The following is a 27,541-nucleotide window of genomic DNA, read 5'->3' on the forward strand; positions in this document are numbered from 1 at the left end:
ACAGCCCATCAATAAATTATTCGTTGGTAGTCGCTTCAGGCAAACTTCGGCGGCTTCCTTCTTATTCCTCGGCGTCTTCACTCTTTCGCAGCCTTTAAAAAGGCCCTTGTGCGCCTACTGCCCGAAGGTAGTAGCGCAGAGTGGTCCCTTTACTTTCCACTACGCCTAGCAAGCAGGGGTTCTGTTCCTGTCCTACTCTCACACTGAAAGCATCTAAATGATGCAAATGGTGCTATTTAAGCACCCCTGCATCCAAGATGGCCAAACAAATTTAACAAGATTTCACCTTTAAATAAGAGATCCTGGCCTTCTCAGGATGGCTGACAGGAGCCCATGCCAGGCGCCTACTTAGTCCCCCATGGCACCTGACAAACCTATAGAACAGTGCAGCGCAACCTTCAGGTGAGCGAACATGCTACAACCCCAACCTATGACTTTCCTGTGTGCCATACTGCACTGTTTGACAAATACCTTATTGATGTATGGAAGTAGCAGTGTTCGTTATGGGGTTTGTCAAACAGTGCTGTATAGGAAACAATTAAAACCTTTTGTTAGGTTTTTATTGCTGTTTGTGTGATTGCTGGTTAGATTTACCCTCTTTATTTGTCCTAGTTACTATTGTCATCAAGATAGAAAATGTTACAGTTTTCACTAGAAAACCAGTGAAGAGGAAATCCTCCGGTGACCACTGCCTAAGAGAGGATATCTCTTCACTTTGGAAAGGTTTTCTTCACTTTCAGGTGTGTTTCAAGAGCAAAAGTGAAGAGACAAAGACGAAACAAAATAAATCAACAGGGTTTTTAACTCTTTTCTACTTTTTTTTTTAGCTTGGAAATATAATATGAAAAAGTGAAAAACTTTATTGGCTAACTCAAATTAGCAAATAAATTATATCACCTTTACTCCAACTATTCCATAATTATGCTATATCAAGGGAAATCACTTGGGTTAATTTACTGAAAGCTCCGCTTGTCGGCATCCCCTAAGCTGCCACATTTGACACATTTTGACGTGTACCCGCTCAAAGAGTCCTCGGATGGACTCTTCCCCCCCCCTCCCTCCCCACAGTCTTTTGGGAAACGTCACAGGTCCCAGAAGACTGCAGGACCATTTACAAAACACAGCTGTGAAGCCAAAAGCAGCCCTGTCGGCTTCCCACCGTTAGGATGCCGATGCTGAGAAGTTTGCCCTCACTCCTTCCCCCGCAGCTGGTACATTCACAAAGTGCAGCGCATTTCGCGCATGCGCAGTAGTAAACTGGCTCCTCTTGAAGGATCATGTTCACTTTAGAGCAGAATGTCTACTTTAATTCTGGGTTCTCACTTGTTAATTGGATGTTGGTTTCCTCCGCATCCAATTCGCATGACAGGAGATTGTGACCAGGCTCTCAATGGAGCCTATTCACACATCTCCGTGGTGGCTGCAGAGCGGATTGCACAGGGGTCCTGTGCGTCTTTGCCTGTGTTTCAAGTCCGTATTCAGCCAAATACAAAAATTCTGGCCTGAAACAGAGAACAGGGACACACCTGACCCCTGCTGTCAGCCTCATCCGTTTCAAGTGAGAACCAACCCTGAAGGAGAATTTGCACTTAGTAAGTAAGTGGTGAAAATGCACTGTAAACAAATCCTAATCAGGTGCAAGCAAAAAATAAAAATAAAAAACATGATATTTGCATGCACAATTTTGGATGAGGGAATTCACACAGCTTCACTAAGCTAAGCAAAAATTCCCTTGCAAAGTGAACATGCTCTATTCCTTTACAAAATCAACCTTTATTTTGAGCTGAAAATCAATTAAATGAATTCATCTTTGGTTAATGCATTCAATCAAACCTAGAAGACACTGTGACGGACAGGTTTTGAGCAGCTAGATAAACTTCAACAACATTTGTGTCTGCAATTCAACATGACTTTGCACCACCCTAATAATTTTAGTGTAAAACAAACAACTACACAGCATGTCCCAAGCTGTAACAATTAGCTGGGACATGTGCAAAAACTAGGCCAGGCATGTTTTAAGGTTTAATCTGAACTGTCTGCAAGAGCTTGTAAAAATATGATTTCCTTACTGGAACAGTTCATACTGATAGACGGTTCCCAGTCACAAGATAGGCATGTACATAGGAACGTTCCAGTTATCATTTGTAGATATTGGAGTGCGTGCCAAGGAGATGGTAGACTGCCAGATTCTTTAGTTTGGCACTTCCGGATATCATGTGTGCACTGCAGTAGACCAGGAAGAGAGTGTACAGTGTAAGCATTAAGGCATGTCCCATTAACACTCTCATAAAACATTCAGTCACTGGAATTTTAATAGTGAGGGCAGTGAGTGATACAAATAATGGTTGATTCACATTCATCAGGTAGTTTCTCCGAGCACTATCTAAACCACAAAGCAGACGGAGAGCACATCAAAGCATCATGGACGGTAAGTCAATTGATTATTTTCTGATTTTGCTATTTTTTTTTTATTTTTATAAAACCATGTTACAAAGATAAATGTAATATTCTATGGTAATATAAAGCCAAAGGCAGATCATTACTTTAAAACAATTAAGGTTTTTGTACTGCTTTATTGAAGCAAAGATTCAGCTTCTAATTGAGTGTTTTCTTATAACTGAACCCGCAGTGTAAATATAATATAAGATAGTATTTAATTAACAGCCATACACAATACAATGCAATACATAATAATACAATAAAGCTGTACAAAACACAATAATGTATACAAACTTTTAGTAACGCAATACAATACAATGCAAAACAATACAATTTGTACAGAGATTCCAAGCAATAGGTCATATTTCATGTGAAATCACATGTTTAGTCATTAAAGTGTATGCAAAGCCAAAATGTTTCATTTTTGGTAAAATGTTGGATGGAACGTGGAAGGGTTACAATCTCAGGTCTGATTTTTATTGGTCTCCACTGGGGATATTCATTCTCACTATTGACCCTGGTGACCATGTCTTTGAAAGTAATTGGAAATCCAATAATTTGAGGTTGCCACAGGTACAGGAGGTGCTTTAAGGGTAAGCCTGAGTTAAATGTCCCCTTAACTTATCTCCTCTTACCTTGTGCTGTGTACCTGTGAAGGGAAGTGAAGGGGAAAAACTCTGACAGAGGCCCTTAACTATTCGCTACTCTATACAAAAATATATAAAAAAATTAAAAGAAATGTTTTTGCATACACTTTAACAAATAAAAGAACCCCACTAATTATTTCACCTACAAAGAGCATGTTTGCCCTACAGATATAAGGGAAGGCTTGGTAAAGCTATAAGAAAACTTTAAAGACTAATCCATTAATTGCCCCAGTGTGTTGAACTATTTCTACAAACAACTGCTGTGCTCAATGAAGTTGCAAATTAATGAAACACAGTATATATTATTTGTATGTGGTCATATTGAATTTAATTCTTCAGGCCAGCACCATCTCCACATACAAAAACTTCTTAATTATGGATCTTTAAAGTACATTTTTAACAAAAGACTATTTAAGCTCTTGCAATGTCTCCGAGCATATACAGCTTAAAAAGGGAGACGTAAACTTTGAAATATTGCAGAAGTCCAAATGTTTTTTTATGAGTTTTAACTTAAAAAAGAAAATGTGTTTTTAGTATGAATTATAAAGAACTTTAATAAAGAAGTGTTTTTATTTATTGGTGCTGGCCAAAGTTTTAGAAAAATGAGGCGACCCATCGAGTGTTGATGTGTGTAGTTGGACCATAGCAGATACTGCAACTGCTTTAGGCTACATTAACACCTGAGAGTAGCGTTTTCACGCGTTTTTACCGTGATTTTACCGCGATTTTTACCGCGATTTTACTGCGTTTTTACAGGCGTTTTTGGGCAGGCATTTTTAGATTGAATAGAGACCAATGGAAAATGCCTGTAATCTGCCCAAAAAGAAGCTCAAGTACTTTTTTGAGCGTTGGGCGTTTTGCTCACAGCGTCAAAACACTCAGATGTGAACAGGGGCCATTGAAATGAATAGGATTTGTCTTGTTGGGCGTTTTGAGAGCTGATCCTAGAGCAGAAAAACTCCCCAAAAACGCCCCAAAATGCCTACATGTGAACGGAGCCTTAATCCTGTTGCATATTATATTTCAATCTTAAAGTGGAACTATATGTGTGTGCATCTGTTTGCTATAAAAAAGTGAACCTTGTTGGCAGAAGAGACATACAAAGTCTCTTCTACAAGGAAAGGGAAAAAAGAAAAAACTGCCAACAAGCATTTATATTTTTTAACTTTTATTCCACTTACATAAAGTTACATTGAATGTAGAATGCTCAGAATGTAGAATTAGGTAAGGTGACCTAGAACTAAAGTTTCCCCAAAATTGTATTAAAATGACTATACTTAGCATCTATATATTTACACACAGAAATAACTTGTCTCTAAACCCAAAAACAAACCTGTTATATATGTCACAGGTTACCTGTTCTAAGTTGTGGTGGTTGTATTCATTGTTTTCAGGCTTTTTTTCCTTTATTTTCACTTGGTGATCCTGCCATTGGCACATTTGGGAGTCGGCTACGGCTACAGAACATCCATCCCTTCTGCTTATTTCTAAAACATAAGAATTTAAGTTGAAAAATCTCAAAGGGTACCCGGCATAAACAGTGATGGGAAATGAGGGGCATCGTAATATTTGCCTATTCACTTTTAAACTGTGCATTGCTAGGACCCACCAAGCCTTTTTTTTTTCGGCAAAATTCAGGGCAAGAACGTTGGCAACTTTAATTTAAAGCAAGAATATTGGAAACTTTTCCAACAATTAGCTTACATTAACAAACTCATCCAGTGCTTGGAAGTACTTGTTTGTTAGTTATTTTGTACTGCATGACTGTTTCAATAAATGCTCAATTTGGTCATACTAATTGTGAATGTTAGGCCACATACATCCATTATTTGAGATGGGGGGGGGGGGGTAATAAAAAAAAAAACATTGGGGGTATTTAGGAGGAAAGTTCATAAGACATTTCATGCTTTCTTCTCTACATTTTCCTGCTGCTGCTAATATTAGGAGTATACACAGACTCGTTCCTATACAATACTCAGGCCATTAGACATACATTACATGTGTCTGATTAGTCACAATAATTATCTGCTAGTAATATAATTACCATACATCATATTCTTAAGAAGAAAGAAAACAGTTCATGAAAACAGAACCTCTTAACTCTGGGTCCTTTCTTTTTTGTGACAATAGTACCTTAGCTAGTGATCTTAATTGCAAAGTACTAGGCCATGTAGGGCCGAAACTACACAGCGGCTTCAGGAAATCTTGACCATAAAAGTCTGTTTAGCAGTCTATTGAAACTATATGTATGTTGTTTTGGTTGTTTCCTCCAGCTTGTTTTGTTGGAACCCCTGTTATGTTTTTTTTTTTTTTGCTGTATCCTTGCTGCAAGATTCACACTGTCCATTTTTCCTCATGTTTTTCCTGATAACCATTGTAGATATTCAGTCACTTCCTGTTCTGGCTTAGGAAGTATAAGGTAGATCCTCCCAATACACCAACATCATGCAAATAAAAAGCAAAAAAAGAAAAACATGAGTTTCTAACCTTTCCCTGCTCTATACAAAATGTAAAAAAAGTTTGACATTAGATAAACTTTAAAGTAGAACTATAGGTAAAACTTTTTTTTTCATTTTGGATAGAGTAAGGGACTGTTAAAACCCCTGTTATGTTATTTTATTATTTTATTATTTTTTGCAATATGCTTTACATTTCAGAGATTTCCCTTCACTTCCTATCCCATAGCCAAACAGAAAGTGAGAGGAAATCCCTGCAAATTAGGAAATTCCTGGGGGCCAAAACAGAAAGTGAAAGGAAAATCATCCAAAGTGAGTCAATTCCTGGTTGTTACCAGGGTCACCCGTACTAGTGTCCTCATTGGAAGAGTTCTTCTCTATCATAGCTCTGGGGACAACCTAAAATTTGGAGTTTTCTTTAAATTTTACTTTCAGTGATAATGTTCACCAGGACAAATAGAGAGGGGGAATCTCCCTAACAGGGCATAGACAACAATAAAGACCTGACAGATATTCTAATCCCTCTCCACTCTATCTAAGACGGAAAAAAAAGTTCTGCCTTTAGTTATAGTTAACTATAGTTATATAACCAAAACATAATTTAAATCTTCCAAGGGGGGTCTGGCTGATGTTCTGCTTGGATGATGTCCCCTAACTTCCATTTATTGAGGCAGAAATGAGAGGATATCTATCTAAAGTGAGGGTAAAATCTACAATTTTTAGCTGGACTTCTACTTTAAGATATATGTAAACCCAAAATCTATTTTCAGTGTGTTTGGCATCACTATATACAGTTTTCTTACTTGAAGATTCAGGTCTATCCAATAGAGAGCCCAACAGCCCACATTATGGCAGGTTGATAATGCTCCTGCTAGTTACAAGGCAGTGGCTGAGCATTGTCACCCTGCAACACAAACTGCAATTGCTGGCAGGATCTCCAGGTAAGAAACAACAGATTCACAAAAGCAAACGTCAGCTCTCTAAAACAATTCTCATAAACACAGTTTGCACAAACCCAGTATGAAATGTATATAATTATGGGTATTTTATTGCTGTTTTCTACAATAAAAGGATGATTTACTAAGGGAAATGTTTTATATAAACTGGCAAGCAGTCAATGTTTCTTGAAAGACCCAATGGCAAATGCCAGTCAGTTGCTTCTAATTTAAGGTTTTGGAAATGGATAATTTGGCCCAGTGTGACACTTAGACTTTGGTGAATCACCCTTTTAATGTGCCTTGTAACCACAACTTGGAAATGTGCTTCACAGAAACCTTTCCCAAGCCAGCAGTTACCTAATACATTATTTGTTGTGGTTTTCAAGGAATGAAGAACTGTAAAAATAGAAAGAGTAGATCGTTTTTCCTCAACCAGTGTTCCTCCAGATATTTATAATAGTTTCTTAAGCAATGGGAAATTATGGATTAAAGACCTATCTTATTGTATCTACATAATTCTGAGAAAACCAATGTAAGTGGGCCCTTCTTGCACTGGCCACTAATGTAAAGTAGACCCTTCCCTTACTGATTAAAGGGGCAGTTCTCTACTGACTTCAAATGTACTATAAGTAGGGCCCCTCTTCTCTGACATCCAACATAAGAGGGCATTTCTCCACTGACTTTCAAAGTAAAGAAGGTCTTTCTCCATTGACCACTAATGAAAGGGGCTTTTCTTCACTGACCATTAGAATAACTACCACTGTAAAGGGGCCTTGTCTGCATTTTTATCTGGCCATTATTGTTTTAAAATCATGATTATTACTGAAAATATTTTGTAGTATACAGCAAGGGTGGCATTAAACATGATCTGGCTTTGGTTGTCAAATACTCTAGGTATGCCACGTTCTTCTATTTACAACTACTGATCATGCTAATGTACCTTGAACTGTATATATAATCATTTTAGTAGGGATTCTCTGACACACAAACTTTATTTTAATGGTTCCTTGATGGACCTATAGTGTATTGTTATCTTAAGACACATTTTCACCCTACACTGCTTAGAAACCGACCAGATTTACCCACTGCTATGAGATATCCAGTGGCCCACACCTTATTTCAACAAGCAGAAATCCTATCCCTACTGGGAGTGATCCACCTTTACTTTTTGTACCCAATGCCAATGGATTTAGTGTAATTTTTTTCCCCACGTATTTTAGTTATATGATATTGGAAAATTCCATGAAATGCTATTATGTGCTGGAACTGGTTTCGCTATAATTGCAAGGCTGTAACATTCCCAATAAAATCAGCATCAGTAATTTCTATATAGATTGTAGAATTCAGCAGGATGGCAATCAGCGGGATGGCACATAACACAAGATTTATATGAATACCTAATTTTAAAGATTGCAACTATAAAAATTCCTGCTAAAAAAATCTGAGCAACCTGAATATTCGAACTTAAAATAATTATAGGGCACATAATGATTAAAAAATATTTGGAGGCAGTGCAAACAAACCAGGTAATTATGTGACAGAAGTCCACGTGGTTACCATTCAAATGCTAGTTAGACATGTATAGTAGCAGGATTTTATGATATGGTTGCATAATATTTTGACGTTTTAACTATGGCACTGGGTATTATTGTGATTACGCACACAAGTTTTTACAAGTTTTTTTCTGTGCGTATTCTGGTAACTGTTTTGAGTTAATATTTGTAATGATAGCATTCTGCATTTTATTCCTTCTTTATTTCACATGACATTATTTATATCAGACCCCACCTTTGCCTGCACTGGGACAAACCAAATTAGACTTCTGGAAGAGCTTACAATGATCAGTTTTTATGTAGGAATCCAAACTTGAAAATATTTTTTTTTAACCAGAATTTAGTGCCACTTTAAAGCAACCTTTCTCAATTTCAATTAAAACCAATTTATAAGGAGACCACGGAAAAAATTCACTTAATGGGCAGTGGAAAAAAGTACCCTCTTATAGTAGTAGTCAGAAAGCCAAAGCCACCCCCTCCAGGCAACTAAAAAGATCATTGGTGTCCTGCTACTGGCTCTTTTAGGTGGTATTAGCCCCAGAACTTTCTAGGCACAATCAAATGGGAGGTAAATCAAAGAACCCTTAGCAACCTCTGAAGAAACCCAAGAGTTCCACTGAATCCTCATTGAGAATAACTGCTTTAAAGTGCAGTAATCTATCCACTTCCCACCCAAAGGACATAATATGACATCCTTAGGTTGAAGTGGTGATATCTGAATGATGTCTGCAGCTACAGGCATCATTCAGATATCTTTGTTTTCATCCATCGATTCCCTGTAATGTAAAAGCCACCCTAGCTGCTATTCAGCTGCTGGATTGCTTTTTACAGGCAGTGGGAGGGGATGTCCCCCCTCCCACCACCCTCCGATGCTTTTCTGGGCTCTCCCATGCTATCGAGAAGCTGAATTAATGTTCCAGCGGTGGCGCCAGATTACCATAAAGCTGGCCTTTGACAGGATTGTCCCTGGCCATCTCCATGATCCTGGAAATCTGAAAGCAACGTCATGATGGCACTTTGGGCATTTCCGGCACAGGCACATCTAAACACTGCCAGTTTTTTCCCCGGAAAGCAAACATCGCAGTTTTTTTTGTTTGTTTTTTTTATATTATGTTTTCCAGGGTAGAGGAGATATCTGGGGTCTTATTGACCCTAGATGTCTCCATAAAGAGAACCTGTCATGCCTTATTCCTTTTACAAGGGATGTATACGTATTTTGTAGTAGTAATAAAAGTGTTAAAAAAAAATTTAAATTCTTAAATGGACAGTGTAGAATAAAAATGAATAAATAAATACAATAAATAAATAAAATAAAAATAATAAAAAAACGCTCACACGGAAGCGAACACATGCGTAGGTTGCACCGGCATTTGTAAATGGTGTTCGAACCACACATTTGAGGTTTTGCCACGAATGTTAGAGAGCAATAATTCTAGAACACGACCTGCTTTGTAACTCAAAACTGGCAACCTGTAAATTTTTTTTAAAGTTTAGCCTATGAAGATTTATAAGTAACAAAGTTTGGTGCCATTTCACAAGTGTGTACAATTGTAAAGTGTGACATGTTAGGTATCTATCTACTCGGGGTAAATATTGTGGTTTTTTTTTTAATTGTTGTGCAAATACTGTGTGACATAACAAATTGCACCAATAGCCATTTTATTCGCTAGGGTCTCTGTTGAAAAAAATATATATGTTTGGGGGTTCTGAGTAATTTTCTAGCAAAGAAATAATGATTTTTACATGTAGGAGAGGAATGCCAGAATTGGCCCGGTATGGAAATGGCTATACCAACCAATCAAATTTCTCCCTTTATCAGCATTGGGCAGCCCGAACAGTAAAATATTACTGCTGATTGGTTGCTATACTTCTCTATTTACAATATTCTTATGTAATCAACCTCTTTCTAATAACATCTGCAGTGAGTTTTAGCACGTGAAGGCTCCATAACCTGTGACATAACAAAGGCCATCATGATAACACTGTCACGCTGCACAATGGCGTCACTGTGTACTCGCGGGATTGAAAGTATTTTTGTTCATGCAGTGTATAGGTACTGCTATTTACGTAACTCGCTAGTGAATTCCACCAGCCACACCATGTAAATACACAATGTTTTCTTTGTGATAAAACTTCCCTTTTAAGTAAGTGTGCTTGTACACCTTGTCTCTGCCATGTGTTCAGCCGTCCTGGCTGATCGTACTCATCCGAAAATATTATTCTTGTGACATCAGCAAGATCCCTAATAATAGTTTTCTATTAAGAGGGATGACTTGGGCATGCACATGCAATACAAATCAAATTAGAAATGAACATCTGAGTAATGTAACATCACGAGCACGGGCCGATTGGTACAGGATATTCACCCAGATCATTATATACATTCAAGTTTGAACATATGTTCATGATCCAACGGCATTCCTCACATCACACAGGAGTTCAAAGTGACCTGTCATCTTCCCATACAGATGAAAGAAGCAGTAAAACCTATTTTAGGAAAATGCTAGATCTTGCTGTGTCAATCTCTGTAGAATAATGAATGTTTAATCACAGTTAGAAAGTAGAACTACTCAGTTTAGTTGAACAGCCTAAACCAATTATGAAACTCACGAAAGAGTCAGATGGACCCCTCCCCAATAATTATATACTGATTACATTGTAAAGGACATGTTTCTGCTTCAAGAGAACCAGTCACTTTTTTCAATGTCCACAATGCTGCGTTGCCCACAAGACCAACTTCTTCTTTGGGTGCCCCCCCCCCCCATCTGATTAAATGACACCCAGTGTCTTCAAGACACTTTCCGGGAGTTTGGGCACACCCTCCGGTATACAGGGAGATTGCGTTATAGAGTCTCTGTAGTTGTTACCACTGTGTATGTGGGCACAAAGCTATCTATCAAGTGCATAAAATTCCCAATGATAGTCTGCTTCATCCCTAGGCCTTCAGCAGCAATGGAAAGGCATGTAGGGAAATGTCATTTATAGTAGCACTTCAGAACAGAAGGTTCTGATCTTACAGCGATGTTGAAGCCTGACCATAGCCCTTGTTACATGATGATGGTGGCACATGACCACTTATTTCCTGACACTTTTTTGAAGACATTGTTTTACTAAATAGTTCACAAAATACTTCAGTAAGGCCTCATTCACATTGGCATACTATAGTGTACATCCATGCAAGGGCCATATTTACCTTCATGGGGATGCACAGGTGTTCCATGCAACCCTGTGCAGACAGCCCTATTTATCTCAATTGGGACACAGTGGCAGCAGCAGACAGTGGGGTAAATTTACTAAAACTGGTGCACTTAGAATCTGGTGCAGCTGCACAAGGTAGCCAATCAGCTTCTAACTTCAGCTTGTTCAATTAAGCTTTGAAAAAAAAAAAAAAAAAAAACTGGAAGCTGATTGGTCTCTATGCAGGGCTGCACCATATTTTGCACTCTCCAGTTTTAGTAAATAGCCGCCACAATGCATTTGGGGCTGTGTGCCCACACAGATGTCAAATTAGGACCAGTATCCATGCAGCTGCTGTATCCTAATTGACCCGTGCATCCCCGAGCGGGTAAACACAGCCCCTGCACGGGTGTGTGCTTTATTACACCCATGTGAACGAGGCCTAATGATGAAAATAGCCACTAGAAAATATAGAGAGTGTTTCCAGCAGCAATCTAAACTTGGCACAGGTTCTAACCCCTATCCAAAACAACAAAATGTGTTGTATTTAGATATGTACAGTACTTTAATTATTGTGCAATATTTTCTTCTACCTTTGAGAACACATGCTCTATTAATACCGAGGTATTGATTGTCACCCTTAATCTAATTTCGATGGCCTAATGCTAAATATTATTTTCTGAAACATGGTAACCAAGCAATTATATTGGCATCATGGTAAAACAATATGCATTGTTGTTATATATACATATAAAATCACATATATACAAACCTTAATTACCATTACCAGCTGAAGGTAGTAATATCTGTTTGTTGAATTAGTATCCATATGTTGAATCATCCTTTAAATTAAAGTGCATCTAAACTTTTATTCAAGAAGTTTACTTACGGTATTTCTCTGTTTTTACTGGACACGATCTGAGAGAAATATCCCAATTGGGACACAGAAAGCAAACAAAACCAGCCAGTGGTGTTAACCAATTCCTACTTTATCCAAAAGTAATATATATATATATATATATATATATATATATATATATATATATATTAAAAAAGAATATATATTAAAAAAGAATAGCGCACACATGCAAAAGAAATGACTATCGAATATGGAGACAATCCATAAATAAAAATGGGGATCCCCATTTTTATTTATGGATTGTCTCCATATTTGATAGTCATTTCTTTTGCATGTGAGCGCTATTCTTTTTTAATATACATGTCGCTTGGTTCATGGTCCTGGCTTTAGATATACATGTTCAGGGTTTGCTCCCCCAATTTTTTGCTTGTTTAATATATATATATATATATATATCTATGTATATGTATGTATGTATAAGCTTTAGATGTACTTTAAGGGGTGGCACATATTTTATATTTACTTGAACAATTAAATGGCTATTGAACAACAATCATTGGACCATGTTTTAAAGGGCTTTTTTTGCCTTCCTTTGAATCCACTGTGGGAATGGGGCACTGTATATAGATTTTTTTCTATTTTCTATTTATTTACTTCTATATTGGTTGAACTATATATATAAATATATAATTTCCTTTTGTTCCTTTTCCTGATTTACCTTTACTTCTTTTCTATTCCTGCAGAATCCAATAAAAAGGCCCACCATACGGATATGTATAACAGCTCTGAGCTGATACTGCGCAGAGGACAATCCTGTAGATTAACTTTGGAATTCAACAAACCACTACGTGACTGGCAGAGCATAGTGTTTGTTGCACGCACAGGTATCTTTCTTCTGGCATCTCCGGTCATTGGATCTATAAATACTCTAATTCACAGTATGAAATATAGTTTGAGCTGTACTGTCCAGGTTGATGGGAAGACACTCTGCATGGACCACCTTTCACAGTTTTATTTTACTAATTCTGAACTGAGAAACGGGATAATTTCTGGTTGTATTTGTAGGTTGTTTGTCATTGGCATCCGAAGAAAAAAATGTGCAAAGGCATCAAGGTCCTTGCAAACATATCAGAATAAAAGCACAATTGCATCTATAGCTATACAAAAGGGAACCTCTAAAACACTGACCTCAGGGCATTTTGACCATAACCACCATTAGATCCAATATGGACACCAACTTCGATTGCAGCTAAATAATATTATACTTGAGATGGTTGCCTTATTTCCATTAAACCTGATTAAATAATATTCTTCAAGGGCCCTAGGACCCCACCAAGCTGAAGTGTCAAAGTATTAAATCCAAATAGTACATTATATACAATTGTAAACCATGTTCCAATTGGGGAAAAAAATAAAATTAGGAATGGGAGGGTAAAAATGCTCTTTCAACCCTGCACTATTCATCTAAACACTGGGCTGTCTTCCTCACATGTGTTATCCCTTCTACACTCCTCCCACACCACCCAGCTATCCAGTTGGGCTGAGTACCTACCAAATCACATGACATCTTTTCATTTTATTGAGTCCCTGTGGCCCTAGTCCCTGCAATTATTATTATTATGCAGACCTTGCTCTTTTTTTCCAGCTTCAGGCCTGTCTGGAGTACTAGTACTACCAGCGGCTGTACTAGTCAGATATCAGTAATAGACCTTTATCCATTTCCTCTGGGTTCTACAAGAGGCTCTTACCCTCAAATTTGTGCAATATATTTTTTGAAGAAATAATATACTGAATTAAAGATTGTTTTTACTACGTAGTAAATCCAGGTAAAAATGATTCCATACCCTAATGGGTACAATGCTCCCTGGAAACATCAAAAGAACCTGTTTCAGTACTGCTCTCAAGAGACCTCAGCCCAAGCAGTGGGTTGGCTTTTAGAAGAAAAGCTTAAAAAAAAAATGGATTGAATAAATTATATCAAATGATTAGCCAACTATAGATCCATAACTTGTGGATACCAATAAAACATTATTTTTTATTCAGGCACTAGAAATAATAAATTCATATTTGAAAACAAAAGAACCTCCCCAAGGGACTGAATAACTCTACACTTTAATATAGTTTCAGGAATAGTCTGATCTGTTATGTAAGCATCAAAAAATTATCACCGCGACACAAAAGAGTAATAAATATTCCAGCACAGTTGCAAAACCATCATATATTATAAATATGAAACACAGATATATATATATATACACTGTACATGCACAACCATCATCAAAGGTGTGTAATAATCCAGGTCGTCTCATCCAACAGGAGCAAACACAAGAGTTGTAAACAACTGACATGTTTAAAATGTCCAAATCATGAGTAAATTAACATTATGGCTGTCCAGTAGTATTGCACAGCAGGGGATATACTCTTCGGAGGCAATAAAATGCCTTGATGGGTTGATGTCCGGAAGAGTGAGTGATCCTAGTCTACTTTACATGTAAAGCGGTGAGCCACAGAAAGTAATGGGCCATACACACTATACAATTTTCTGAAGACTTTTTCCTTTAGACTTACCAAAACCATATAATATGAGGTCATACCTAAACACTTTAAATTTGTATGCAATCTGGCAGTCCCTTGCACTACATAGAAAAGGTAAATCTGAAGGAAATCTAACCACAAAAGTTGGATAATGTGTATCCAGCTTAAGGCTGTAGAAAAGAGGACGGCAGTGAACTTGCAATGGAAAAGCCCACAGTGTGCAGTGAAATCAGAGTAAGCAATTTCAGTGCAGGACAGAATCATGAACAAATTTGCAAGACTGAGGGTAATGCTGGAAGTCAACTCTATCAAAAAATGTTGTACCACACTAAACCATTCGTCAATCCATCTATGATTTGTGTTGTTATTTGAAACACCATATGAAGGAAAACTACTGATGAAAAGAGTACTTTTATTTATGAGTTTTTTTAATCATCTTTGCATATTTTTTCTTCACGGGCTGTTTACCCCTTTTAAATTTGTGTAATATATTTTTTGAAGAACAGTTATACTGCAAAGCAATGTCCTTTGCCTACATTCTTTGTACGAAACATTGCATCTCTCTTTCTCATCTAGGAAAGTTTGATGATATGATATAGCCATTTTGGTATACCGTTATTTTCCACCAAATAACTGACCCAAAACAATATACAGTTTTGAATGAATATTTTACTTGTGCTTTCTATACTATCCTGGTATAATATGTTTATCTGTTTCTCTCTCAGCATGCATACTAATGCATTTTTTTTGTCTTTTGTGTGTCCTTGAAAGGTCCATCGAACTCAGGGTATGCCAACACAAATGTGGAGTTTCCTCTGTCCAGCTCATGGAGCAGTGGCATGTGGAGTGCAGTCCTAGAGTCAAGCCCTGGCAATTCTCTGAAGATAATCATGTCAAGTCCTGCAAATGCAGCCATTGGGAGATATGACCTCAGTGTTCGGATTGCTGTGATGGGTCAAACAGTTACATATTCACTTGGCAAATTCATACTGCTTTTCAATCCTTGGTGTCTAGGTAAGGCCTAACGGACTGAAGCATTGACATGTGTTTAATGTATTATATGGAGAAATCAGCGCTTAGGATATATTAGAATCTCTACAGATAATGGCTGCAGCCCACCTGTGAAACTATATTCCGAAGATATATAGTGAAGGTAAGAAATAAAGGAAGGTGTATGGCGCTGCCAGTGTGCTCTTAGTATTCAATACACATCTCCAAAGGTGTCAAAGTGCAAAAAATGTAATAAAAAATGTAATAAAAAATGTGCTGTGTGTCTTAATAATTAAAAAGTTGATAACTGGAATGAAGTAATAAATAAAGTGATGTAAATAGCAGGTGACTATATTATAAACACCTTTAAAGTGCCAAAGTGCAACCAATTTTATCAATTATTAGGATACACACAGCACAGATTGTTGCACTTTGGCACTTTAAAGGTGTTTATAATATAGTCACCTGCTATTTACATCACTTTATTTATTACTTCATTCCAGTTATCAACTTTTTAATTATTAAGACACACACAGCACATTTTTATTACATTTTTTATTACATTTTTTGCACTTTGACACCTTTGGAGATGTGTATTGAATACTAAGAGCACACTGGCAGCGCCATACACCTTCCTTTATTTCTTATGTGTTTAATGAATACCAATTTCAATTTTCAACAAATCATGTGAACACTGGTATAATCATCTAAGGAGGAGTTAGGAGACATCAGTATTACTGACCGTAGACAGTTTTTTTTACAAGGATCTTTACATCTATGAGTCTCATGTGATTAACATTGAATATTTCAAAGCAATGAAAATCCTTTGCAGCAGTCAGAAATTGTCAGGACACTGAAATACTTTGTAAGAACTAAACTCTAGTCTGTGAAAATTAAAACCTCACTGGTTTCCTGTTTACCCCTATTACACCAGCAAAAATAATATTCTACTGTGTTGTTTTTGATATACAGAATATTTTTGGCCCAGTCACATCATTAGTGTGTCTCTCTTCCCCTCTGCCACCCACTGTGGCTGGTGGAAGGGGCTGGCAGGGATAAGGGCACATTCCTAGAATGCAGATCACCAAAGGTTACATCCACTCAGGAGGAAAAGTATGGATGATGCTGGTCGTCATCCACTCCAAAACTGACACAGCTGCTATAGGGAAGTGGGCAGCTTCTAATATACACTGTGAGCCTCTCAGATGGTGCAAGATATAAGAGTCAAGGAAAGGAAGGTAGCTACTGTATACATTGGCCACTGATTTTTCAGAACTTAAAGGAAGGAATGAGTTGAAAAATTAATATTTAGAATCTATCACCTTTAACATTCACAAAATTCCTTTGTGTTGCATAGAATTTTTTTTTTTTTTTTTTTTTTTAGATTTGAACTTCCTACACCCCAAGTCCAACTGTCTTGTATCACCCTTCTTCCCTATTGTAGTCAACTAGCTAGCCATAGTATTACACTGACAAGATCCGCATACTGTATATGAACTCAAGAAAATAAATCATTTGGCAAATACCTGAATATGTTGGAAAGTAACATATAAAATATACTGTACAATGTATGTCAAACTGCTTATCAAGGTGTACAGATTGTATTCTGTAAATGAAATATGGGAAAGAAATTCTAGGTTTCTAAAATTATGAACAGTAATTATTAGCACATACCAATCTGCCCTTTTTCTAGCACGATAGAAGGCAAACGTAAAGCCCAACAGAAACCACAGCAATAGAAATGTAGACAGATAGATTTTATCCTAACAATCTCAATTTTTACGATTATATCGAGATAAAAAAAAGTGTGAGACTTCAACTGGGCTCTAAATACATATATTGTATGGTTAGTTAAATGTAACTATTCCAGATATGTTCCATAACTAAGCTTTTCAATGAAGATTATGTTTTAACTTCTTTACAGATGATGACGTGTACATGGCCAATGAAGAAGAAAGGCACGAATATGTCTTAAATGACCATGGTGTCCTTTTCATGGGAAATGAGAAGCATGTAACAGGGATGGGATGGAACTATGGCCAGGTAAGTTCATTAAACATTCAGATATATAAAGCAGAGTGTATTTCACCAATGTCATATTTTTTATGATTAGATATCCAGTCCTTTTAAATGTGTCTATCAACAACCAATTATAAATATACGCATTTCAGCAGAAAAATCACTAATTTTAGGCTTATGCTGTCATAGTTGTTATTATGCAGCCAAAAGAGGAGCAAATGTACATGATGGTAATATGAAGCATAACTAAAGTTGACCATAGATGGATTGAAAATCGGCCAGTTCAGCCGGGACCGGCAGATTTTTAATCCATCTATGGCTGTTCCAGAGAAGTCAAATCAATGACTGGCTTCTCTTGAACGGGAATGTTGGAAAATCCTGAGAGCTGAGGAGTCCCCCCTATTTTGACTCCTCCACGCAGTCAAAATACAATAGAATGTAAGATAACGTTGGCATTAGTACCTACGGATGCACTTGATCAGGAAATGATATGCAAAATCTTCTATTCGTCTTATGCACTTATGCACTGTGGTTTTCACTTTCTATGTTTTGTTAGTTAGTAGTTCTTCTTCTATCCAATTATATCTCCTTTATTTTTTTTGTTCCCCTTAATGCTACATAGAGAGATGTACTCTTGATTACTTCTATCTTGTCTCATGGATGTATTTGCAGATCTCTCTGTACTCCTTTTTTTAATGTATACATTGATATACTTCAATAAAAGCGATGGTAAAAAAAAAAAAAAAAATACAATAGCGTAGTGGGGAGGACTCCCTCATCCACCTAACTTGTGTGGATGGGGGTATCCTTTTTTTTTTTTTTTTTTTATTAACTGGTGGGCTGAAAGATGTGGCCAGCTTTAGTTATCCTATCTATTTATAAACTAGACTGCAAGTCTACCATTAAATTCTGAAATTTAGTTCTGAAATCAGGCCATGCACAATTATTTTAAGATATCTGACATACTTTGTTGACTTTGGACTACCCATCCTTTTTTTGATTTGGTCAAGCAAATGCAGCCAATGTTCTAAAAAAGGCGTAGTGTCGATTATATCAGTGGAGTAATTGAAGACAGTATGGATCTCGTGTACCTTATTAGTCTTTTTAATAAACTCTACAGCAGCTTCTTCTATATCAGTTTATAGTATTATATTTAATGTTTGTGCACAGCTTACATGAATTTGATCTTTTAACTGTTATGTTTGACTTGTCTAGTTTGAAAATAATATTCTGAATATCTGCTTGGACATCTTGGATAGAAGTCTGAACTATCAGAAAGACCCAGCTCTAGATTGCTCCCAGAGGTACAGTCCCATCTATGTGGGAAGAGTCATCAGTGCAATGGTAAGAAGGGATTTTTTTCTGTGCAGAGATCTTTGGAATACAGTGAGGCTGATTTATAAACATGGAAGAGCAATACAATCTCAGTGTTGTCCTTTGATCATTACCTAAAGCAGTGGTCCTCAACTCTGGTCCTCAGGGCCCACTAACAGGCCAGATTTTAAGTATTACCTTGGGGAGATGCAGACTAGAGTAATGCAATCACTGAGCAGCAAGTTATATCACCTGGAATGTATTTCAGTTATCTTGCAAACCTGGCCTGTTAGTGGGCGCTGAGGACCAGGATTGGGGACCAGGGACCTAAAGTACAGAGGACATCTGATGTTTCCATAAGCACAGGAAACATAAGTCTTACCATATCAGAACTAAGTACTGTTGGGATCCTTACAAATCCAAAGATAAGGTTTAGTCTGAGTCTAAAATTTTAATCTGATTATAAGGAAAAAAACACCTCCACACAATACACTTTTCAGTTAGTTTCAATCATGTATAACTAGCTTTCATTCTAAAAACAAAAACTGAATAATTGGTTTAAGCAACCTGTCATAAATCTTTGTTGGCATATTGCTTTGATTTATGGGAGTAAAATCTAGTTAAAAGTATCCAAGATTCTTTGAAAATTGTTGTGTCTGTTCAAAATTATTGTTTGGCCAGCAATTTAACTGCTATCGACAAACTTTTCATTACAAAAATGCCCGGATGTATAAGGACAATTTACCACCAAGAGTTTGAAAATGTAAATCATAAAAATATTGGAGGAGAAGGTTACCGTATATACTCGAGTATAAGCCGACCCGAGTATAAGCCGAGGTCCCTACTTTTACCACAAAAAGATGGGAAAAATCATTGACTCGAGTATAAGCCTAGGGTGAGAATGCAGGGCGGCGGGCATGGTACAGGAGAATGCAGGGTGACTGGCATGGTGCAGGAGAATGCAGGGTACTGGCATGGTGCAGGAGAATGCAGGGTACTGGCATGATGCAGGAGAATGCAGGGTACTGGCATGGTACAGGAGAATGCAGGGTGACTGGCATGGTGCAGGAGAATGCAGGGTGACTGGCATGGTACAGGAGAATGCAGGGTACTGGCATGGTACAGGAGAATGCAGGGTGACTGGCATGGTGCAGGAGAATGCAGGGTGACTGGCATGGTACAGGAGAATGCAGGGTGACTGGCATGGTACAGGAGAATGCAGGGTACTGGCATGGTGCAGGAGAATGCAGGGTACTGGCATGGTGCAGGAGAATGCAGGGTAATGGCATGGTACAAGAGGATCCGGGGTTGTGGGCATACTACAGGAGATGCAGTGCTGTGGGCATGGTACAGGTGGACCATGCCCGCAGCACTGCATCCCTTGTAGTGTGCCCGCAGTCCTGCATAATGGCAGGTAGTGAAGCTGTTTCACTTACCTGTTCCAGAGGCGCCTTCATTTTAAAAATGGCGCCGCCCGGCGCCAACACGTCATTGCGCACGCGCCGGCGACGCTCGTATACTTTCGGCTATTCTCGGCCTCTCCCGAGCGGCGCCACCGCTCGGGAGAGGCCAGGAATAGCCGAAATTACACGAGCGGCGGCGGCAGCGCGTGCGCAGTGACATGTATGCGACGGGCGGCGCCATTTTTAAAGCTTAAGCCCGTCGGAGCGGACAGGGAATTTTTTTTTTCTCCTTGACTCGAGTATAAGCCGAGGGGGACGTTTTCAGCACAAAAAAATGTGCTGAAAAACTCGGCTTATACTCGAGTATATACGGTACTTTAAATCCCTTGATTGAGTATGGCCAATTGAAACTCTGATCCACTATGCCCAATATGCAGAGAAGCCCAGTCCCCTTAAACAGCTCAGAGCTATCATTGGTCTTCTAACCTCTTCTGCACCACCATTCGTTTTGTCAATGCTTGTACTAAACACCTATTATTTATACTATATGAGGCTCGGAGTTTCAGAACTTCTTTACTGGGCCAAAAAGAACAGTTAAAGGATCACTAAGATGATGATTAGATTTTTAACAGTTTCTGTAGACACAATTGGATCCCTCACCTTGGTTGTATCCATTATGCAGCATCAATGACAGTAGAAAAAAATAGTAACAATTTTCTGTTTGTGGTTGCAGATCAACAGCAATGATGACTTTGGTGTGCTTGAAGGGAAGTGGGAAAAAGACTTTTCAGATGGGGTTGACCCAAACAGCTGGAATGGAAGTGTGGAAATTCTTTGGAAATGGAAAAATGACGACTACAAGCCAGTAAAGTATGGCCAGTGCTGGGTCTTTGCAGCAGTGATGTGTACAGGTGAGCATTTTCTTGCTATTGTGCAATATGCCCATAATTACATTTTGTGTGCAGTTCTGAATTGTTCTTCTTATGGCAGTCTATATGTGCAAAAGCCAGGAGACCATGCCCATGCAGGGAAAAGTGACAGTGCCTCTGCCCTTATACTCACCTTACTTGCACTTCCTCACTATTCCTTGCTGCACTACAGTCAACACGAATACCTGGCACGTACAAGTATGGAGATGCATGTGATCTACTTCCCCTTGACAGTGCTTGGGCCTAGCAGCCAATTGGCCAACTGTCACATGGCAAAGATAGTGAACCCCCTCATCTCAGTGGTCACTGACACAGGCAATTACAGCACTGCAGAGGAGAGGAAAGCTAAGGCAAGTATATGGGGGTAGGCGAATATCCTTTTCAGAGACTGTAACTTTGCCCCGCATTTGTGAAAAAGTAACATGTTGATGAGGAGAGAGCAGAGTCGCAGAAAGTGAGCTCCTCAGTATTCTACTACTTTTTTCACTCTTCAGGCATCAGCTAGGGATGGGGCATGATCTTTGTAAGTGTTAGTTAAAGAGATACTTACCGAAAAAGGGAAGTTCCACTTTAGGTCCCCCTGCCCCTTTCATCTACCATATTTGGCATATCATGTTTTTTTTGGAGGGAGAGTGGGTACCTGGTTTTGACAGGTACCTTCTCCCACTTCCACCCGGATTGCCTAAATGATCCAAGAAGACAGTCTCCAACTCTCCCTGCAGTCTTCTGGGACACGTCACAGAAGACTGCAGGACCATTCACAAAGTGCAGTGCGGCTCACTCATGCACAGTGGGCAGCCAGCTGTGAAGCTGAAAGCAGCATAGTCAGCTGCCACAGTTAGGATGCCGATGCCAGGAACCTGAAGACTAGTAAAGATCTAGCCCAGGTGTGAACGGCGCTGGATCCCTGGACAGGTAAGTGTCCTTTTATTAAAAGTCAGCAGCTACAGAATTTGTAGTTGCTGACTTAATTATTTTTTTTTTTATTTACCAGAGTAACTGCTTTAAACGCAGCACAGAAAAGTTAGGTTCCTTGCCCTGCCAGGCAGGACTGTGCTGTGTGACATAGCTGTGTAAATTCCAGAGCTGGATAAACAGAAATACAATTATGTTAATGAATAAAGCAGCTTCTTTATATATATATATATATATATATATATATATATATATATATATATATATAGATGTGTTTCATCTGTGTATTTAACTGTTCGCATAGGGCTCACCTGTAAACTTTGGCATTACAAGTTAAATGTATAAGAAAAAATCGTAAAATATGTAATGACTAATTGCAACGAGGTTTCCTGCTTTCCAAAACTGGCGCTGGAATTTGGAAATGAATAGGAATGCAGGAATATGCTATAATGTATGTAGCGATATACCTACTAATCAAACAATTATGACTCATAATTACTACTATGAAAACCATTTACATACCTGAAATATGCTGCCATGCCCTACAGGGTGTCTGCTGTGACTAGCATATATTAAAAGCAAAGCTTCTTCTTTTTTTTTTTTTTTTTTTTGATGATTATAATATTATAATATAAAATATGAAATCCCTGGATGCCAAGATGTGTAATTCAAATACTGCACCTGAGGGCTTGTTCACACATGACTAAATTTCTAATGCTTAACAATCGCTCCTATAGCGTTAGTACAGGGGTTAGACTTGCTTTAACCACTTTACCACCGGAGGATTTTCCTGCTAAAAGACCAGGGGTTTTTTTGCGCTTTTTTACTGCGTGACTTTAACGGACAATTGCGCGGTCGTGCGACGCTGTACCTAAACGAATTTCACGTCCTTTTTTTCCCACAAACAGAGCTTTCTTTTGGTGGTATTTGATCACCTGTGCGATTTTTTGATCACGCGCTATAAACAAAAAAAGAGCGTAATTTTTGCAAAAACAACAATATTTTTCACTTTTTTTTATATGAAATTCCCCCCAAAAAAAATGTAAAAATCAAAATTTTTTTAAATTTTCGGCCAATTTGTTTTACGCTACCTATGTTTGGTAAAAAAAAATCGCAAAAAGCGTATTTTGATTGGTTTGCGCAAAAGTTATCGCGTTTACTAACAAAGGGAAAGATTTTTGTCATTTTTGGTGTTTTTTTTTTTAACGAGTAATGGCGGCGATCTGCGATTTTTTTTGCGGTACTGCAACATTGCGGCGGACAGATCGGACCCTTGACTGACATTTTTGACACTTTTGGGGGTACCAGTGACATTACTGCAGTAATCAGTGCTATATATATGCACTGTTACTGCAAAAATGACACTGGCAGGGAAGGGGTTAACAGTATTGGACAGGGAGGGGTTAAGTGTGTCCTAGGGGCGTGATTCTAACTGTGCAGGGACAGGTCTACTAGTGTAAAAACAAAGATCAACAGTTCTACATAGTAGAACTGTCTGATCTTCACTTTTACACAGGGAGAACTGACAGGCGGCTTGTTTACATAAGCCGCTCTGTCTTTCTCCCGCTGTACCGGCGATCCTAGTGTGACCGGCGGACATCGGGTCCGCCAGTCACACTCCCGCACTCCTCCGTGAACGAGCCGAGGCGGGCGCGCACCTCAGCGGGCGCGCGCCCGCCCGCTATTGGCTCTAGAAGGAGTGACAGGCGAGCGACGTAGACCTACGTCACTCTGCCTGGCCGGGGCCGACTGCCGCAGTAAATATACTGTGCGCAGTCGGCAACCGGTTAATGAGCTTTAGTATGGGTGTTAGACTGGCCCCCAAAACGCCAAATGCCCTATGGCCAGTCTTGAAGCATTTGATGATCGTTAAGGCATGTTAAATCTGCTCCACAGAGAAAAGATATACCTGTGCTTAAATCCAAGCAGCTAGTACATGTATTTAAACTATCAGGTGCTAAAGGGGTGTGACCACATATGAACACTACAAATTCTGGATGGACCCTCCGCACACTGCTACACCCTTTCCAACAAACTATGCAATGATATATTGCAATACATGTTTAAGCTGACCAACTGCGTCAAAGTTATCCCTCTTCTGGCCAGTCCTACACTGCCTTGCCACTGCAAATGCTATGGTGGGTCTTTATGCTCCATGTTGACATGGTGCCACCGTAGCATTTGCAGTGGCAGAGCAGTGTAGGACTGGCAAGAAGATGGATTGCAATATATGTGAACTAAATATCACTGTTTTTCATTGCATAGTTTCCTGGAAAGAGTGTAGCAATGTGCAGAGGGTCCATCCAGAATTTGTAGTGTTACTATGTGGTCACAGCCCTTTAGCACCTGATAGTTTAAATACATGTACAAGCTATTGGGAATTGAGCACAGGTTTATCTTTTCTCTGTTGTAACGCAGGTCAGTGACCAGATCTGAACTTAGTTGCTCTAACCCACCTTGGGTTTTTATGCCCCATGTTGGCATGGTGTCCACCGGAGCATTTGCAGTGGCAAGGCAGTGTAGGACTGTCCAGAAGAGGGATTACTCTGACGCAGTTGGTCAGCTTAAACATGTATTGCAATATATGTGAACTAAATACCCCTGTTTTTCATTGCATAGTTTGCTGGAAAGGGTGTAGCAGTGTGCACAGGGTCCATCCAAAACTGCTCCAAAAACGCCTATTGCATTACAGGACATAAACTAATCTTAGCTCCCTGCAACCGCACCACAACTGCCTGCAAGACCATTTGCGAGTCGTTACCATAGACTTGGATGGGTGGCATTGAGAGGCTTCAAATGCCTCCTGACTCGACATAAGGCTTTAATTTTGAAGTGACGCAACGCTAACGGTTCATATTTTGATAATGGGAGCAGCACTGTGTGCTCTCCATTGTATCATTTTCATAGGCCTTTCAGGGGCATTTTTAACTCCCCTCAAACGTCTGCTTTTAATGCCAGTGTGAACTTAGCCTAAAGACAGAATCAGCTAATGTTTTGTTCTTGTCTGTGAAGAGAAAGTGGCCGCACACAAAACTATGACTTGTTCACTCCCAGTAATGAACAAGCACGCTGTTGGTCGTGTGAAAAGCGTCTATCACTTCCATTCTGTTGTACCTTGGATCCATTTTTGTACAATAAACCCTTTTCTACTATCAAGTCATCAGTTGGTGTGCAGCCACTTTCTCTTCATGTTCCTGTTTGCGGTGGCGATCCGAGGTCTAGCACCCACGACTGATTGTGGATATAGATCCACCTGAGCGGTGTACATCTTCCTTCCCTTGTTCTTGTCTGTAACAGAGAATCATACATAAATTAAAACAGCATATTACAGGGGGTTTCTGGTTCAAAATTAAACTTTATTTATATATATAAAAAAAAGTCTCTCCAGATCAGTTGCATACCCAACAACAAAAAAATAATATATTATGATATAATTGTAGCACTACCCCCACAAGGGCTGCTGAATTGGGTGCCAGTTTCTGTTTGCCTGGCTCCCACTACACAAAGGGAAAATAACCTGGGACACAAATCAGCAGCCCTTGCGGGGGTAGTGCTACAATTATATCATAGTATATTATTTTTTTGTTGTTGGGTATGGATACACCTAAAAGTGTTTTAGCCCTAAAAAAAAAAAAATATCCTGCTACCTTAACCACTTGCCGTCTGCTCACATTGCTGCTACTGCAGCAATGTGGCTCGTTATCGTCTAGCGGCGTAGTACTACGTCGCTAGACTCCTCCCCCTGTAGGCGGCGATCGCACGCCGCCGGAGGCGCGCTCCCGCTGTTTTCAGTCACAGCGGGAGTCGGGCCAGGGGAGGAGCAGCGGCGATCACTGCTGCTCTTCCCCGATCGTCGGGGAATCTAGTTTGGAGATCCACCCGCCTGTGTAAACAGAGCGGGCGGATCTCCTAAGTGACAGGGAGTGACAGATTGCAGTGTTCAGCATAGCTGAAAATGTGATCTGTCCCTGACTCACTTAGTCCCCTCCCCCCACACACGTCAGTAAGCACCAGGCATACATTAACCCCTCCCTCTCCAATAAAATGAACCCCTTCCCTGCCAGTGTCATTTTTACAGTAACAGTGCATATATATAGCACTGATTACTGCAGTAATGTCACTGGTACCCCCAAAAGTGTCAAAAATGTTAGTCCAGGGTCCGATCTGTCCGCCGCAATGTCGCAGTCCCGCAAAAAAATCGCAGATCGCCGCCATTACTCGTTAAAAAAAAAACACCCAAAATGACAGAAATCTTTCCCTTAGTTAGTAAACGCAATAACTTTTGCGCAAACCAATCAAAATACACTTATTGTGATTTTTTTTACCAAACATAGGTAGCAGAAAACAAATTGGCCAAAAATTTAAAAAAAATTTTGATTTTTACGTTTTTTTGGGGGGGAATTTCATATAAAAAAATGTTAAAAATATTGTTATTATTTCAAAATAAACGCTCTTTTTTTGTTTATAGCGCAAAAAGTAAAAATACCACCAAAAGAAAGCTCTGTTTGTGGGAAAAAAAGGACGTAAATTTTGTTTGGGTACTGCGTCGCACGACCGCGCAATTGTCCGTTAAAGTCGCACAGCGCCGAATCGCAAAAAGTGGCCCAGACGTAAGACAGCAAAATCCTCTAGTGGTAAAGTGGTTAAAGCATGCATAACAGCAACGTGCTTGTGCTGGTAATTTGTCCCTTTGTATCATCTAAAATACCTGGCTGATCCTGCCTAGTTCTGCCCTCCCCCCTGTAAACTGACCACGGTTTATCATGGCTGCTGAGGCCTGACACCGTGACTAGTTTACGTGCCTCCGTCATCCGAAGCTCTCCTCTGTCCCCCCCCTCCCCCCCGCCTGTCAGCTAGTGACATGCTGCTCTGCTCCCTTCCCATTCCCTTCCTGCTGCTATTATAACTGTATCATAATCATACAATCCCCTCTGTTAGATAACATTGTTTTTCTTAGTGTCTGTGCTTTATAAAAAATATGGCGATTTCTACCTTATTTCAGAACGCCTCTCGGCGCTCACGTGACCAACTGCCACGCTCCACCTCACCTCCCCTCCGACATCAGTGGGAGTTCTCGGCCCCTCCCACTGTAGTTGTTAGCCCAGGAGAGGAGAAAGGCAAGCAAAGTCTCGGCGCTCTGAAATAAGGTAGAAATTGCCTTATTTTTTATAAAGCAAAGACACTGGGACACATAATTTTATCTCACAGAGGGGATTGTATGATTATGATACAATGGCTTTACAACCACTTTATAGCCAACCTGTCAAAATAACATTTCAGCCAAGAAGAAAAAGGGAGTGACAGGTTTTGCTTCAAGCCAATAAATGTTATGTTGAATCTAATAAACCTTATCACTGAGAAGGTAAA

General features: G+C 39.2%; 1 protein-coding gene across 1 annotated transcript in view; it reads left to right on the plus strand.

Annotated features, from left to right (window-relative positions):
- Window positions 1-2,304: 2,304 nt before the first annotated feature.
- LOC309567354 (uncharacterized protein) overlaps window positions 2,305-27,541 on the plus strand; it is a gene marked incomplete at its 3' end in the record, with an annotated part of 137,265 nt that continues 112,028 nt past the window's right edge. Inside the window, exons 1-6 of the mRNA XM_082272769.1 lie at window positions 2,305-2,428; window positions 12,813-12,953; window positions 15,376-15,618; window positions 17,519-17,637; window positions 18,829-18,957; window positions 21,064-21,241. Of these exons, the coding sequence (XP_082128895.1) occupies window positions 2,422-2,428; window positions 12,813-12,953; window positions 15,376-15,618; window positions 17,519-17,637; window positions 18,829-18,957; window positions 21,064-21,241 (817 nt within the window). The 5' untranslated portion in view covers window positions 2,305-2,421. The remainder of the gene's footprint in view (window positions 2,429-12,812; window positions 12,954-15,375; window positions 15,619-17,518; window positions 17,638-18,828; window positions 18,958-21,063; window positions 21,242-27,541) is intronic.

The sequence above is a fragment of the Pelophylax lessonae genome (genome assembly GCF_965119305.1).
Source record: "Pelophylax lessonae genome assembly, chromosome: 11".
Lineage (NCBI taxonomy): Eukaryota > Metazoa > Chordata > Amphibia > Anura > Ranidae > Pelophylax > Pelophylax lessonae.